This window comes from Callithrix jacchus, chromosome 7, assembly GCF_049354715.1.
Source record: "Callithrix jacchus isolate 240 chromosome 7, calJac240_pri, whole genome shotgun sequence".
NCBI lineage: Eukaryota > Metazoa > Chordata > Mammalia > Primates > Cebidae > Callithrix > Callithrix jacchus.
Window position 1 is genome coordinate 16402705 of NC_133508.1, and position 16639 is coordinate 16419343.

Here is a 16639-nt window from a genome sequence, read left to right on the forward strand (position 1 = left end):
TTCAATGTTACAATTAAGTTTATGATCTAGGCTAGAAAGAGATAACAATAGCATCAATTTACATACCATCCAAAGCAGTGCTTCTCAAACTTCACCATGCCTAGGAATGCCCTGATGATTTTGATAAAATGCACACTCTAACTCAGTGAGTCTGGAGAGGTCTGTTTCTGTATTTCTAATAACCTCCCAGGTGATGCTGATGCTGTTCATCTGCAATCACATTTTGAGTAACAAGGTTTAGGGGACCAAGAGTTCAAGCTGTGGATGGGAAATATCCACTGCCTACCAAGGGATGAAGGTGGAAATCCTAATATTGTTTTTTGGAGCACTGTGTTTTTGACAAGTCTCCCACCACCTTCACAAAGAACTGAAAAGGCAGAGTTTTGGTGACGATCCCTGCTGGTCTCGTCATCCATTCCTTCATCCCCTTTGGATGCCTTGCTGGGTTGCAGAGGATGATCAGAGTTGTTCTGTGATAGATATTTGGGTGTCAGTAATCTTTAGTAGTTTCAATTTTAAAAAAAGATGTTTCATTCAACTGAAGCTCAGAGTAGACTTTTTATTCCCCTCCAGGTCAAAATTCAGGTTCTTTGCATAGCAAGAAAAAATGACTGTCCAAAGCCATGCTGCTGTTCCATGGCCTACTCTCCCTAAGAGAATTTCTTCCCTTCTTACTCGACTCACCGTGCTGTGTTTAAAATGAAAGAATCAGTACAATTTCATTGTAATGATAACTGCTATCTGAATCTCTCTGAACAAAATGTCTTAATTTAAAAATGGTATTAGTCCTGCCCTGTAATTTTTTGGGGTAGACATTTATATTGAAAGTTCAAAAACCAGATCAAAAGGCACTAGGAAATTTCCAGACTAATGTAAGAAATTAGTGAGCTGAAGAGGAAAACTTTTCTCAAGTCAGTGTAAACGTGAAAGCCTAGCGCAAGCTGGACAGTGATTAAAACAATGATTTCAATTAAATTGTTTGTACCTATATATATTTAAAGATACTCACTGCCATGCTTCCTTCTGGGAGTTTTGCTGGCTGATCTTTATAAGGCATCTTCTTAACTTCAAAGGACACCAGGGATGCAAGAGCATAGGGATCATTTTTTCTCTGAAAGTAAAAGTATTTATCTTAATAAATTTCATATAAAGTTTTTAAAAGTTATACTGGCAGCCAGCCAATTATTTTTGGTGTTTCGTATTTCAAGCCAAGATTTCCTCCTTCCTTATTTTCTCTGTTTTAACTTTTTTCCTCCCATCCAGGCATTTATCCATCCACCTGCACATCCATCCAAGCATGCATGCATCCATCCATCCATGCATCCATCCACATCCATCCATGCATCCATCCATCCATCCATCTATCTATCCAAGCATCCGTCTATCCAAACATCCACCCATTCATCCAAGTATCCATCCATCTATCCATCCATCCATCCATCCATCCATCCATCCATTTATCTCCTACCTGTTTCTAAGGAGAATTTGTCTCATTAAAAAAGACTGTGTATAATAAGGTTAAAATAAAAACAGAAAATCAGAGTCCTAAAAAGGAGTTAGCAAATAATTAATGTAGTTATTGATAGTGAAGGACAAAGGAGAGACATGATGGGTTATCAAATTCTTATCAGATAGAGGGAAATATTTTAGGGGAGAAACTGGCAGTAAGTTATAAAGAAATGTATTGGCCGAGCATGGTGGCTCATATCTGTAATCCCAGCACTTTGAGAGGCTGAGGCAGGCAGATCACCTAAGGTCAGGAGTTCGAGACCAGCCTGGCCAACATGATGAAACCCTACCTCTACTAAAAATATAAGAAAAAAAATTAACTGGGTGTGGTGGCAGGTGCCTGAAATCCCAGCTACTCAGGAGGCTTAGGCAGGAGAATGGCTTGAACTCAGGAGGCACTGGTTGTAGTGAGCTGCCACTGTACTCCAACCTGAGCAACAGGAATGAAACTCCATCTCAAAAAAAAAAAAAGCATTACATTTCACAATTTACACAAGACCCGCAACAGGGTTTCTTGGGCCTCATGAGTCCAGTTTAATCATCAGACTGTAATAATTTTATTTAAATTTTTTTTACAAAAGTTTTTTTCCTATGGTGGATTTTTTTCCCTCCATTATTTAAACAGTTTTCCCTCTACATGGTAAGGGCAGGACATAGTACGTAACTTTTATATACTTAAACTTACTGTATCTTTGGATGTTTCTTTCTTTGTACTCCCACCCTCTGGAATAAATAACCCTACTCATTTGGGAAAATTGTTTTTTGGATGTGATTCTAATGTGCGCTTCTCTCTTGGCATTTCCATTTTAACTAAAAGTTGGATTTTTGTTTGTTTGAGAAGTGTTTTTATAAAATTCAAGAATTTTTGCTCATGAAATCTTGTGTATACCTGGTGATTTCCATCTAATTTCCTTGCCATCCTGACTGATAGAAACAAGAGAAATTCTAGTAATTATATCTTGTGTGTAAGGATTATAATTATATTCTCAAATGCATTTCCATGCTCCCAAACCTCCAATGAAGTTTTCTTTAATCTCCAAGTTCAATAGAGAATTGATAGAAAATATTACTGTTCTTGAAGTCATGTCTTTGATAAGCAAATAGGCTGAAAACCCCATCTCTGCATGAAAAGCTTTCTAGATGGAATGCTTTGTTCTTACAGATTCTGCATTTATAAATAGGAAAGTGTCTTATGCATCATAGATGGCATTTGAACTCTAGGATGTAGGATGTGAATTAACATGTTTCTCTAAGGGAATTTTCTTTCACTTCCTTCCTTTGCCCTTCCTCTGTTGCCAAGGCTGGAGTGCAGTGGTGTGGCTCGGCTCACTGCAACCCTTGCCTCCTGGGTTCAAGTGATTCTCCTGCCTTAGCCTCCCAAGTAGCTGGGACTACAGGCTCACGCCACCACACCAGCTAATTTTTGTATTTTTTAAGTAGAGTCAGGGTATCACCATGTTGGCCAGGCTGGTCTTGAATTCCTGACCTCCAGTGATCATCCTGCCTCAGCCTCCCAAAGTGCTGGCGTTACAGGCATGCATCACCATGCCCAGCCTCATCACCAATCTCAACTGTCATTTCTGGTGGTTCACAGACCACTCTGCTTTGCTGAATTTCAGACGTACCTGAGAGCAGCCTCAGAGACTGATTCAGTAAGTCTGAGATGAGACTGTATCTGACATATTTTTTGGAAGGTTCACATTGTTGTTTAATTTTTAATTTTTCTCTATTACTTTTCTCCCCAACTAGATGATACAAAAATGGAAGGCATATTCCATGGAATATAATGTCTCTATCTTCTACAGACTCTAGAACAATGTGCACAAGAGAGCTAATCAATATAGATGTCCGACCACATGAATGAAGGGTGAATAAACACATCTAATGCTTTGGTCATTTGACGACCCTCCTGCTCCATGTACCATCCATATGTTGCCAATTATGAAAGATCTTTCATTATTGAATTGGACATCCTTTCTCCCTTTAAGTAGAGTAAAGAGTTCAGAAAGTTGTAAAGGGTGGTAATAATATAAAATGAGGGCTACAGACCATGTGAACGGGATATTGACATGCTCTCACCTCTGCAATGTAATTCAGACATGTGCACAGATGTAGCCTGGGGCACTAGCAAATCATGAGGTAGGCAAACAGCCTGTAACATCACCTCTCCTGGATCAATCTGCTTTTTGTTTTAAATGTATTTTCATAGCAAAAATTTCCATAGCCCCCCAAAAATACATTTTTGTTTCAAATGTATTTTCCCTTCCACACTTTTTGGAAGGAAAAAAAAGTACATCTTCTTCACTTTTAAAGAATGCTCTGGAGCTCCAAGGAATGGAAAGTGCGGTTTATTACACTGATCAGCATAGTCAGCATCAAAGATACCCAAGTCCTGTGTTGGAGGTCAGAGGCATGGCACAGGTGAGTATTTAATAACTCTTGAAAAGCAATCATAGGCAGAGTTGTAATAGTGATTCCACTTCCAAAGTTAAATGCTTCCAGTTGTGCTCTTTATGTAACAATGATATTATTATGTTCAAAATAATCTCCTCTCCCATACAGCAATCTACTCATGTAATAGCAATCACTGCCATAGTGTAGGCAATTTAGAATTGAAACACCAGCTGGGGTTAATATTCCTTGGCAATATTGTGGACCTTTGTCTTGCCCCAGCTAGCTATTAATTCCCAGAAAATGCCTCGCTCCTCTGTCATTACTGCATCATTTAAACCATGGTTTGTAGCTCACTGGCTAGAAACCATGTCTCTATGATGTATTTTTGCACTGGCTTATTTCACTTAACATAGCAGCCTCCGGTTCAATCCATGTTCTCTCCTCAGTTTGGAAGCCTTCTCATCTCAACCTGGAGAGTTTCAGTTTGAGAGATGTAAGAAAATGAGATGCTCGCCTTTGCCTAAAATGCAAGAAGTCTTCGCTAAACTCACTAAATCAGAACAGCTTGTGGCTTGAGGGAGGATGAGGTACAAGGATTTGGGAGAAAAGCCGAATGTTATCACAAACATGAGCCCAAGCTCCTCACAGAAGATTCTTCTGCTGAATGAACTGGCTGGCCACAGATGTCAGCATAGGTGCATTCCTGGCTGCACCTGTGCTTTTGAGCTATGGGCCCAGCAGGACTTCTTTTCTGGTTGCAACCCTGATGACTAACACAAGACCTGGTACAGACAGGATGAAGGGAGGAAACTGACTGAAGGTAGCCAGTAGCTACTAAAGCAATCCCTAGCTGCCCTCATTGCTCATCAGCATAAGACACTTCTGCCAGCACCAGGACAGTTTGCAAATGCCATGGCAACAACCCAGAAGTCACTGCCCCTTTCCATGGCAACAACCCAGAATTTACTGCCCCTTGCCATGGCAACAACCTGGAAGTTACCACCCCTTTCCTAGAAAGTTCTGAATAACTTGCCCTTCAGTTTGCACTCACCCACCCCTTAAGTTGCATATAATTGAACATGGGTGTAAGTGGATATAAATAGAGTTGCCAAGAGTCCACCAAGTCCAGCTCTGGGTGTGCTGCCTAGGAGTTAGCACGCTCCTCATGGAGCAGGTCCAGTTCAATAAAAGGTGGTTAAGATTGTGACTTTCCTTACCTCCTCTCTTAAAGTAAGAATGAAGCCCCTTTTGCCCCATAGCAGTGTCATCTGTCATCTGAAAAGGCAATATAAAGTTGCTTAAATTCTTTTCTGAACGATGCCAAGAATGCTTATGGGCTAAGCCCGAATTTTGGGGTTCACCTGCCCTGCATTACTTTTGCATCTCAAACCAAGTCATCAAGGTGGCATTTCTAGAGACCCCAGAAAAAGGCATCAGAAAGCACTTTTGGTTCCTTTTGTTCAAAGGTATCACAAGTTTTTATATTTCCAGAATATCAGCTGCTTCCTGGGTCACTCGCCTTAGGCCATGAGGGATCATTTGTTGTGATCTCATTTGCTAGTTTGACTGCTTTCATTCTAACTCTACAAGGACTTGTAGACAAGCCAAGACTAGCATTTGGCCTGAGATTTTTCATTCATTAAAACATCGTGAGTAGTATCCTGTGTCAGGTGATACAAGGGCTGGGAAGAAGGTTCAAAGACAAGAAAACATTCCTCCTGCACTTGAGGAGCTTACCCTCTGGTGTCAGCTACAGATATATTTTTGGGAAGATTCCTCCATTTCCCTTTCCAAAACAACTTCTTAATACAACCTCACAAGATTTTTTTTCATTGCATATGGCAGAATTTCAATATTTTATTCACTCAGCAGATCTGAACCCAAAAGTTTACTTGTATGGTTCATGCTTATATCTAAGTTTTGAAGTACATTCTGCCCCTTGGTCTACATATCACGTCATTTTGCTGCCTTTGCTCCCTACTCAGGACAGCAAGCAGGAGGCTGTTGTGTTTATTCAAACCTGTAACCTTGCACTTAAGGAAAAGTAGATTCCTGATAGAGGTTTTGCCTTCTGAGGTGGCCAATGACACTGTTATGGGGGAAAGTGGGCCTAACTCTTACTTTACGAGGGGATATAAGGAAAGTCACAAAGCTAACATTAAACACAATCCAGATCTATATTCGTAGATATAATAATTGATTGTATGATCAAATCCTGCAATTTTGAATGGAAATATACTTTCTTAACATTCTAAATGGTACTGTCCCATAGAATTTTCTTCAGTAAGAGAAATGCTCTTAATTGTCATGGACCAGTGCAGTAGCCACAAGCTATGACTCTTAAATACTTAAGGTGTGATCAGTGAGACTGGGGAAATGAATTTTAAATTTTAGTCAAATTGAAATACTTTAAATAGCCATATGTGACTGTTACTACTGTATTGGATAGTATAATTCAAGAATCAAAAGATATTTTCTTTTGGATTCAGAAACAGCATGCTATACTATTTAAATATCTTGAAAAAGTTTAATACATGGTATTTAAAACCTTTATATAGTAGTTATAGTGTAGTCATCCATAATACAGGAGTTAATAGTTTAGCCATCTCTAGTACAGTGATGGTAATATAAAGTCTACAGAGGCTGCTATAGTAATCTTTAGTTCAGCAGTCTAGCTTAGTAACATACATAGGGTAAAAGCTCAACATTCTCCCTCTTACTATCTGTGTGACTTGGGAAGCCCACATAATCTCTGTTTCAGTTTGCTTATCTGTGAAATGCAGCTGACAATAATAATACATGTCCCATGGGATGGCTTTAAGAGTTAAATGAGTCATTCATATACAAGCATGGAACATGGTGCCTAGCTACATGGAAAGCACTCAGTAGTAACCTATTTGCAGACAAACGGGCCTCTTTGGAAAGACTGGCTGGCTGTTCCTTAAGCATAAAGAGCCATTTAGATATAATCTGTTCTCAGTCAACCAAAGCATCAACACAATACAAAAATAGACAGCATACAGAGTTCTTGCTGGCTTACGCCAAATAGAATAAACACCATAAATTACTTGTGAGCTACCCATTGAATCAGTGAATTTTCAGGCATAAAAGGAACCTTTAGTCCAATCTCTTCATTTCACAAATGAGGAACTTGAGCCCCATGAAACTTAAGTGCCTGAACACAACCAGGAAGGAATGGAACTGAGCCCCTACATCCTGACTTGACCTGGTATCTACCAAAGGGAGAGAAAACAGACTCTGTCTAGTTTCAATTATGGTCACTGATCCTAGAACTTGAATTTAATGTATGTCTGTAGTTTCTTGCACATCACTTTGCTAATGGGCAGTTTTCACATTCACGAAATTCAAAAACATGCTCACCCCTGTGTTTACATATACACTTTTGCCAATATTTACCAAGACTCCAAGAGCGTCTGCACTCTTCTGGTTCAAAATTTTGCCCAATCAGTGATAATGTCTGAGAGTAGATGGAAAATGTGTGTAGTAAACAGAGTCATAACAAAAACAACTGAAACCCTAATTTATTACTTCCCTCTCATACTAGTAAGGTTGATGAAGTATTTTAAGGAGCAAATTTACTAGATTAAAGAAATTTGTGCAATACTGTGGCAAAACAGAATCAGGCTTTGCTAGTGGGGATCGAAGATTATTGATTGTAAGGAGCTGAATAATGTCTTCCCCAAATTCATGTCCACTTAGAATCTCATTATATGACCTTGTTTGGAGTAATAGTCTTTGCAGATTTAATTAAGGTAAGGTTTGAGATGAGATTGTACTGGGATTAGCATAGGCTCTAAATCCAGTGAGAGTATCCTTATAAAAAATAGAAGACACAGGGACACAGAGACTCAGAGGAGAAGGTGATGGGAGATGGAAGGAAAGTAGAGTGATAGCCTACAAGCCACTGAATGACCAGGATTACTGGCAACCACCAGAAGCTAGGAGGGGCCAGGCCTGGTGATTCATGCCCATAAGCCCATTGCTTAGGGAGGGCAAGGCAAGAAGATTGCTTGAGGCCAGGAGTTTGAGATCAGCCTAGGCAATAGAGCAAGATATCATCTCTACAGAAATAATTAAAAACTAATCCTGGCATGGTGGCAGGCACCTATAGTCCCAACTACTCAGGAGGCTGAGGTGGGAGGGTTGCTTGAGCCTAGGAGTTCAAGGCTACAGTGAGCTATGATTGCACCACTTCATTCCAGCTTGAATGACATAGTGAGACCCTGTCTCCACCAAAAAAAAAAAAAGACCAAAAAAAAAACAAACCAAAGAACAAAAAATACCCACAAAAACCAAAAAAACTTAGAGGGAGGCATAGCATAGTTTACTCCTCAAAGCCTCCAGAAGGAACCAACCCTGCCAACAGATTGGTTTCAGATTTCTGGTTATAGACTTTGAGAGAGAACATTTCTGTTGTGTTAAGCCACTTAGTTTGTGGTTCTTTGTTGCATCAGCCCTAAGAAACTAATCTATTGATCACAATAATATAACTTACTTCCAGCTTTCATCTGACTAGAGAAAAACAGGATTTATAGTTTATGCTTTCAGACAAATTTCATCTAAAAGTAGGAAAGTCAAGAGTTGGCTAATGATCAGTGGTAGCAAGTCTCCAAGATGGCCACCAGGGATTCTTCCCTTCTGGTATTCATACCCTTGTGTGGGTGCCTCTCCTACTGAATGAATATGGCTGATATGTGCAAATGATAGGACATCGTGGAAGTGACAGAAAGTGGCTTTCAAGGCTAGGCCATGAAAGACATAAGAGCTTTGCTGTCTCCTGGCTCACTTCCCTGAGGGAAGCTAGTCATCATGTTAGGAGACTGTTCAAGCACCGCCATGGGGGGGGCCACATGGTAAGGCCTGCTGTGCATGTCTCCAAGACATGTTGTGAACAGAGCCTCCGGCCCAACTCAAGCCTTCAGATGACTGCAGCCCCAACTGACAGCTCAGCTGTAACATCAGAAGAGACACTGAACCAGAATCACTCAGCTAAACCATAGCCAGATTTCAGACTCAGGAAGACAGGATGAATGTCTATTGTTTTAAGCTGCTAGGTTTTGGGGAAATTTGTCAGGGCGGCAATAGATAACTAAAACACTGTTCAGAACAGACCTCTTGGTTTCTTTTCCTGAAACAGTGTTCCTCCAAGTCTTCCTCACCATTTGGCTTAGGCAAAAAACCTTGGAGTCAGTCTTGATTTCTCTCTTTATCTCATTTTCTCACAATAAATTCAACAAGTATAGCAAGGTATGAGTCTGGATTGATTTTGGAGAAAAAAATCAATCCAGACTCATACCTTGCTATACTTGCTTCACTGTTTTGCTCTGAATTAACTCAACACCATTTCCCTCTGGACTATTGTAGTAGCTTTCAAACCCAGTGTTTCCAATATTGCTCTTTCAAAGCTGTTTTATTAGATGATGAGTAAACATATATCATTTATAGCATATGATGATAGAGAAAGAAGCCAAGTTGAATATGCCTACCCCTGACTTTAACGAAACATTTCAAGTACCTTTGAAACATTCTCTTTGTTTCTTGCTAAATGTCTTCTACTCTAAGAGGCTACTTACTACTCTCTTGAATTTTGTGCTTTCATTTTCTTGTTTTCCTCTAAAGTTCTATCAACCTACTGCTTAGGTTGCCTGGTTTTTTTTTGAGCTTTATATAAATGGAATCTTAATTGACTTGACTTTAAAACTCAATATTATGTTCCTGAGATTCATCCATGCCAATGTGTCTAATTCATTCCTTTTTATTACTGTGTAGTATTGCTTTGTTAGAGTATGCATTAATTTATTTACTCCTATTCTCTTAAAAACATAATTGTCACATCACTTCTTAGATTAATTTTGTGGTGGTCCATTGCACTTAGACTAAAATCCAGGCTCCTCTCTATATGGCATGTAATTTCTATGTCTATCTCATCTGTGGTAATACAGACATGCTGGTCTCCATTTATTATTTGAACAAGTCTAAAGTGTGCTGGCCTCAGGGCCTTGGCACTGCTGGTTGTTTTCTGTCTGGAGCTCTGCCTGCAGGTCTTCCCGTCTGGGGTCTCAGTTCCATAGCACCTCCTCCTAGGGCTCTCCTCTGCCCATCCTACCTGCAGAAGCAGCCCTGCTCTCTACTCTTTATCCCACTACCCTGATCTCACCACCCCATTCTACTTCCTTCCTGGCATGGATGCATTGGTTTACCTGCTCAGTTTCTGACTCCCTCCCCTAAGATAACAGCTCTGTGAAAGTAGGTGCATTGTCTGTTTTGTTCACAGCTATTTCTCCTATAACTAGACCCTGAAGCAGCCCTTGGCACACAGTAGGTCTTCCCTACATATTTGTTGAGTGAGTGAATATATAATGGTTTGATTTTAAAAAGAGTCAAATAAATTGGGCACTGTGCCTCTCCTTAGGTCACCAGTTCAAAATGGGATGATCTTGTCCCCCGAAGACATTGGTAATATCTGGAGACAATTTTGGTTGTCACACTTGGGGTAAGGGTGCTGCTGATACCTACTAGATAGAGGCCAGGGATGCTGCTAAATATCTTGTAATGCCCAGGGTGGCTCCCAATAATACAGCATGATCTGGTCTAAAATGTTAATAGTATAGAGATTGAGAAACTGTGCCTTAGGAGAAAAGTAAGAAAAGAAGGAAGAAAGAAGGAAGGAAGAGGAAGGAGAGAAAAAGAGAGAAAGAAAGAAAAGAAGGAGAGAGAAAGAAAAGGAAAAAGAAATGAAAAAAATTAAAAATGAAAGAATGGAAAGAGGAAGGAAGGAAGGGAAGAAAGGGAGGAAAGGGAAGGGAGGGGAGATGGCTTTACAATTACCTTAAAAAAAAACCTTTAATTTTCCTTATGTTTATTTTAAAAACAAAAACAAGATTGATGAGACTATAGAGCATATTAAATCATAGAAAACATAAAAATCTAGAGATTAAAATTCTATATTTGTAAATAGACTCAAAGGGAGTTGACCCATTGATTTTTCAAGACACAATAAACCAAATGAGTTTGTTTAGTAGTTAAAATGTGAGCAAGAATGCGCAGATGTAAGGGTTAATTTAAGATTAAAAAAAAAAATCTTCCCCAAACAATAAGGTTGTAACACAGTAGAATCATTTAAATAAACGTGCTTTCCAAAAGGAAGCTCTCATTTTCTTAGCATAAAATAAATTTTGAACTTTTAAAATGCACACAGTTGGCCAGGTGCAGTGGCTTACCCCTGTAATCCCAGCACTTTGGAAGGCCAAGGCTGGTGGATCACCTGAGGTCAAGAGTTTTCTGGCCAACATGGCGAAACCCCATCTCTACTAAAAATACAAAAATTAGCCGGGCATGGTGGTGCACGCCTGTAGTCTCAGTTACTTGGGAGGCTGAGGTAGCAGAATTGCTTGAACCTGGGAGGAGGGAGTTGCAAAGAGCCAAGATTGCACCATTGCACTCCAGCCTGAATGACAGACCACACAATCAGTGGAATGATCCCTGGCTGTTGTGGGATGCAGAGCTGATAACATGAGTGGTGTGTAATCTGTAAATCATAGCACATACCTGGAGCTTGGCTAAGGTTGGAGCCCATGCTTCAGGATGACCTGACAAGAGGAACTTTCTAGAACAATCTCCCTTTGCGCTTCTAAATTGGTTTTTATTTTAACTTCTCTGGACATATATGTCTTGAATTATGTTCTTAGATGCACCATGCTGCCACTGACTAATAGTTACTGTGCCCAAACACTAGCTATATAACCAGTGCACTAAGTATATTTTCTGAATCTACTATTGAGGTCTTAGGAACTCAGGATATTTAAACTGTCTTCACCTGCTGGGAAAAAGGACCAGTTCATCTTGCTCAACTCCTCCACATAAATTTTATTTATTTATTTTTTTTTGAGACGGAGTTTTGCTCTTGTTACCCAGGCTGGAGTGCAATGGCGCGATCTCATCTTACTGCAACCTCCGCCTCCTGGGTTCAGGCAATTCTCCTGCCTCAGCCTCCTGAGTAGCTGGGATTACAGGCATGCGCCACCATGCCCAGCTAATTTTTTGTATTTTTAGTAGAGATGGGGTTTCACCATGTTGACCAGGATGGTCTCGATCTGTTGCCCTCGTGATCCACCCACCTTGGCCTCCCAAAGTGCTGGGATTACAGGCTTGAGCCACTGCGCCTGGCCTAAAATATTTTTTTAAATGAAAACTTTCACATTAAAAAGTTTTAAGTTTAAAATTCAAGTTATAAGAAAATGGAAAAATTTTTAAATAAAAAATTGAATAAAAATAATTTTTTAATTAAAAATCTTTTTTTTTGAGGCAACATCTCACTTTGTCACCCAGGCTGGAGTGCAGTGGCACGATCTTGGCTCACTGCAACCTCTGTCTCCTAGCTAGGTTCAAGGGATTTTTGTGCCTCAGCTTCCCAAGTAGCTGGGACCACTGGTGTTCACCACTCTGACTATATATAGTTCACCACTATATTTTATAATAAAAAATATAAATTTTTGTATTTTTAGTAGAGAAGGGTTTTCATCATGTTGGCCAGGCTGGTCTCTAACTCCTGGCCTCAAGTAATCCACCTGCCTCAGACTCCCAAAGTGTTAAATTAGAAATCTTATTTAAATGAAAAGACTTCCCTGAGCTTTTGTGAAGCAGTTCCTAATGAGCAGTGTGTATGTGCTTCTGTGGGTGTTTCTTACCTGGAGGAATGTGTGGGCCCATAGTCGTGACCTGACTTTCAGGACTGCACTTTCTCCTCCCTCGAGTCGTCCCACTGCACAGGAGATTTGTAAACACTCGATATTTGTACAGTTCTGCAAACAACAGCAGTGGGAACACATCAGAGTCTTTAAATCATGGTAGAGACTGAATACTGAAGTTAGCTTATTTATATTCTATTTCCTTATAATAAATTATTAATTTAAATAAAGAACAATAAATGCAACAATCAAGAAACCAAGAAAACACAGTTTAGTGGCAAGGATGTATCAACTTTAATGGTAATATAGACATAAAATGGAACACAAAATACAACATACAAAATACAATAAAATTTAAGCTCTTTTCTAATGACTTTAAAACAATCTTTCTGCAGCAGTGACTGAATTGTTCTGTTTCATTTCCTCAGAACCAGGGAAGACACTGCTCACAGATATTCACAATACCTGATGCTGGGTTCAGCAAGTCTGGAAGGGGTTGCAGAAGGCCCCTGAGCCCTTATTATCTCAAAGACCTACAGTTACTGACCCATTGACATACATTTGTTCCATAATGTTCTTCTGTCTAAATTATTTCCTGTTTATAAAGAAGAGTTTTCTGCAGCTTTCATTCATTAGGCTTTTTTTTTTTTTGAGACAGAGTTTTGCTCTTGTCACCCAGGCTGGAGTGCAATGGCGCAATCTCAGCTCATTGCAACCTCTGCTCCCCAGGTTTAAGTGATTCTCTGGCCTCAGCCTCCTAAGTAGCTGGGATTACAGACACCTACCACCACGCCTGGCTAATTTTTTTATTTTTAGTAGAGACAGGGTTTCACCATGTTGGCCAGGCTGGTTTTGAACTCCAGACCTTGGGTGATCCACCTGCTTCAGCCTCCCAAAGTGCTATGATTACAGGCATGAGCCGCTGTGCCTAGCCTCAATAGGCTGTTTTTTCAACCAGTTTCTAGAATTGACTAGCATATGATGAAGAACCTTTAACATTAGAAATGCATGTTCCTGTAAAGGATTCATTATAAAGACATTCTATCTATCAAATCAGATTTTCTTTTCTTTAAGACAGAGTTTTGCTCTTGTTACTCAGGCTGGAGTGCAATGGTGCTATCTGGGCTCACTGCAACCTCTGCCTCCCAGGTTCGAGTAATTCTCCTGCTTCAGCCTCCTGAGTAGTTGGGATTATAGGCACCTGCCACCATGCCCAGCTAATTTTTGTATTTTTAGTAGAGACAGGGTTTCCCCATGTTGGGCAGGCTGGTCTCGAACTCCTGACCTCAGGTGATCCACCTGGCTCAGCCTTCTAAAGTGTTGGGAATACAGGTATGAGCCACCATGCTTGGCCTCAGATCAGATTTTCTAATCAGATTCCAGCATGGAAATAAATGAACACAGCATAATCATAATTTTCTGTGTGCCATGCACAGAATGATACTTCTCTAATTGTACTCCCTCATGGATTTAATTTTATCTTGTGGCCCATGCTTATTCATTTTTCATATCTCAAGCACCCAACTTTGGCCTATTGGTGCTCAATAAAAATCAATATGTTGGATATTATGTGAAGTAGTTGACTGGGACATTTCATTTTAACAAAATGGATATAACAGAATAATCCAAGGAACATATTACCATAAGAACCTTTTTTAAGATCCTTAGAATTCTCTGCAAAGGGGTTAGTAATATATTATCTGATAAATTGCTGTAAAGTTCAATTTCTACAGATTATTTCCAAAGGCAGGTGAATGGGCTGTCCTTGGGCTATTAGAGTTGGGTGCTGAGGTGCTGATATGGTTTGGCTGTGTCCCCACCCAAATCTCATCTTGAATTGTAGCTTCCATAACTCCTATGTGTTGTGGGAAGGACCTAGTGGGAGATGGTTGAATCATGGGGGCGATTTCCCACATTCTGTTCTCATGGTAGTGAATAAGTCTCATGAAATCTGATTGTTTTATAAGGAGTTTCCTCTTTCTAATGGCTCTCATTCTCTGCTTGACTGCCACCATGTAAGACATGTCTTCTGCCTTCCACCATGATTGTGAGGCATTTCCAGCCATATGGAACGATAAGTCTATTAAACCTCTTTTTCTTTATAAATAACCCAGTCTCAGGTATGTCTTTATCAGCAGCATGAAAATGGACTAATATAGGTGCCCACAGCAGGAAAAGGAATTCTCAAAACTCTGTGGTTTGTGGTCCTTTCAAGGACTCTCATGTTGACCTGTGCTCCATGGCTGACATGCGGCTTACCACTAATCCCTCCGTTAGAGACAAGAGGGGCATCAAGGTCAGGAGTTGCAGACTCCCTGCAGATGGGAATCCCAGTTAGCCAGCTCTGTTGGAGGGTTCTGGAGAAGATGATTCTTGGAATGAGCCATGAAGAGTATGAATGGGAGGTCACCTAGCAGAATGGAAGGTGTGGCCCATGGTTCTGTTGTACGAGACCAGGGAATGCTCAAGAAAGGGAAGGGCAGGGTCTATGAGGGTGAGATAGACAGATGGAAATAAGATAGCAATGAGAGAAAGTCTACATGAAGAGTCTTCCTACGCATGCTAAGGAGTTTAGATTTTATTCAGAAAGTGCTGGGGAGCCTGTGATGTTTTCAAATCCAGGGGTATTGATCAGGTTTGTATTTTAGAGGGATGGGTAATATGAGAGAAAAGAGGAGAGGGAAGAGTAGGTGGCAGAGTGTGACAGGGGCCTGTTACAAGAGCCACTGGTGAGTGATGCTGAAACCTGAATGGAGGCAGTGGAATGGAGAGAGGAAGATAAAATTTGGAGAAGTTTAGAAAATAGAATAGAAATATGATGACTACACAGAGGTTGCATGGAGAGTGCTCTTTTGAGAAGAGTGGGATGGATGGGTGCTGGCAATACTGAGACTGGGGATTCTAGAGAGGAGATACATTTGGGGAGTCATGGAGACAAGGGTTTTGGGCAAGTGAGGACTGGGGTGGCTCCTAGACATCCAGATCATGCCTTTAAAGCTTGAATACAGTAAGGGAGGGCTGAGATGACAGGAGGCACCGAGGAAGGACTGGAAATATGGTCATGCAAAAAATTAAATGGATGGGAGGAAGGGGAGGGGACTGGGATGGAATCCTGAGGCACAGGAGCATTGAAAGGACGGGCAGAGAACAATCTTAGAAGAGAATTTCTAAGAAGGGGCCATCCAAATGGCAGAAAGAGAACCAGGAGGAGATGTTTTGGGGGGAGTTCAAGAGATGTGAGAGTTTTAGGAAGTGGCCAGTAGTATCAAATGCTGAAGAGGCGTTAAGAAAGGCAAGGTGGCTAGAAGCTGGGCAATGAAAGGGAAGACAGGAAAGTTTGGAGAGGAGGAGATGGAGGTGATAGCTACACAAACAGCGGGGGCCTGGGACGAGAAAGGGGAGGGTATTCTTAGGCAGAGGAGAAATGATTTTTCAATGTTGTAGATACAGATTTTTCCCATGCAAATTGGAAATTATGATCCCAACACAGGATGTTGGCATTTTGCACTTTCAAATTCCTCATCAGAAATGTGATTCAGTAAGTTGGTTTTAACTAAACAAAAACTGTAGGAGGGCTTATTTCACTTTTGATTTTAGAATAAATTTTGCATAATCACTTTCTATCCAGAGTTGTTCTGACTCCAGGACATGGGGAGGCATAGGATTTGCAATTTTTGAACAAATAAGAGAGAGAGTAATATATGTGTTAACAAAACCAGATATGAAAATCAAGAACTGCCTTAGCCTTCATCTGAGAGTTTCTTCTTTTTTTTTAATGATCATTTAACATTTTATTCAAACACCAGAAACCACAAAGCACAAATTAGTCACTTTAACTAAAACGTTAAAACTCTCTACATGGATAAAAACAAGAAAAAGCAAAACAAATGACTAACAGTATGTAATACTTTTAGCATATTGTCTATTTTTGTATTAGAATATTGATCTTTTTCTGATATTCTTTTTTTGAAACATGTGTCTTGCTCTGTCTCAGCCTGGGGTGTAGTGGGATAATCAGAGCTCACTGT

At 40.2% G+C, this 16639-nt stretch overlaps 1 protein-coding gene across 1 annotated transcript in view; it reads right to left on the reverse strand.

The window, feature by feature from the left end:
• ITGA8 (integrin subunit alpha 8) overlaps positions 1-16639 on the reverse strand; it is a 194117-nt gene that overhangs the window by 15790 nt on the left and 161688 nt on the right. The window contains exons 27-28 of the mRNA XM_002750061.6: positions 12612-12725; positions 1010-1111 (exon numbers count right to left, since the gene is read on the reverse strand). Of these exons, the coding sequence (XP_002750107.1) occupies positions 1010-1111; positions 12612-12725 (216 nt within the window). The remainder of the gene's footprint in view (positions 1-1009; positions 1112-12611; positions 12726-16639) is intronic.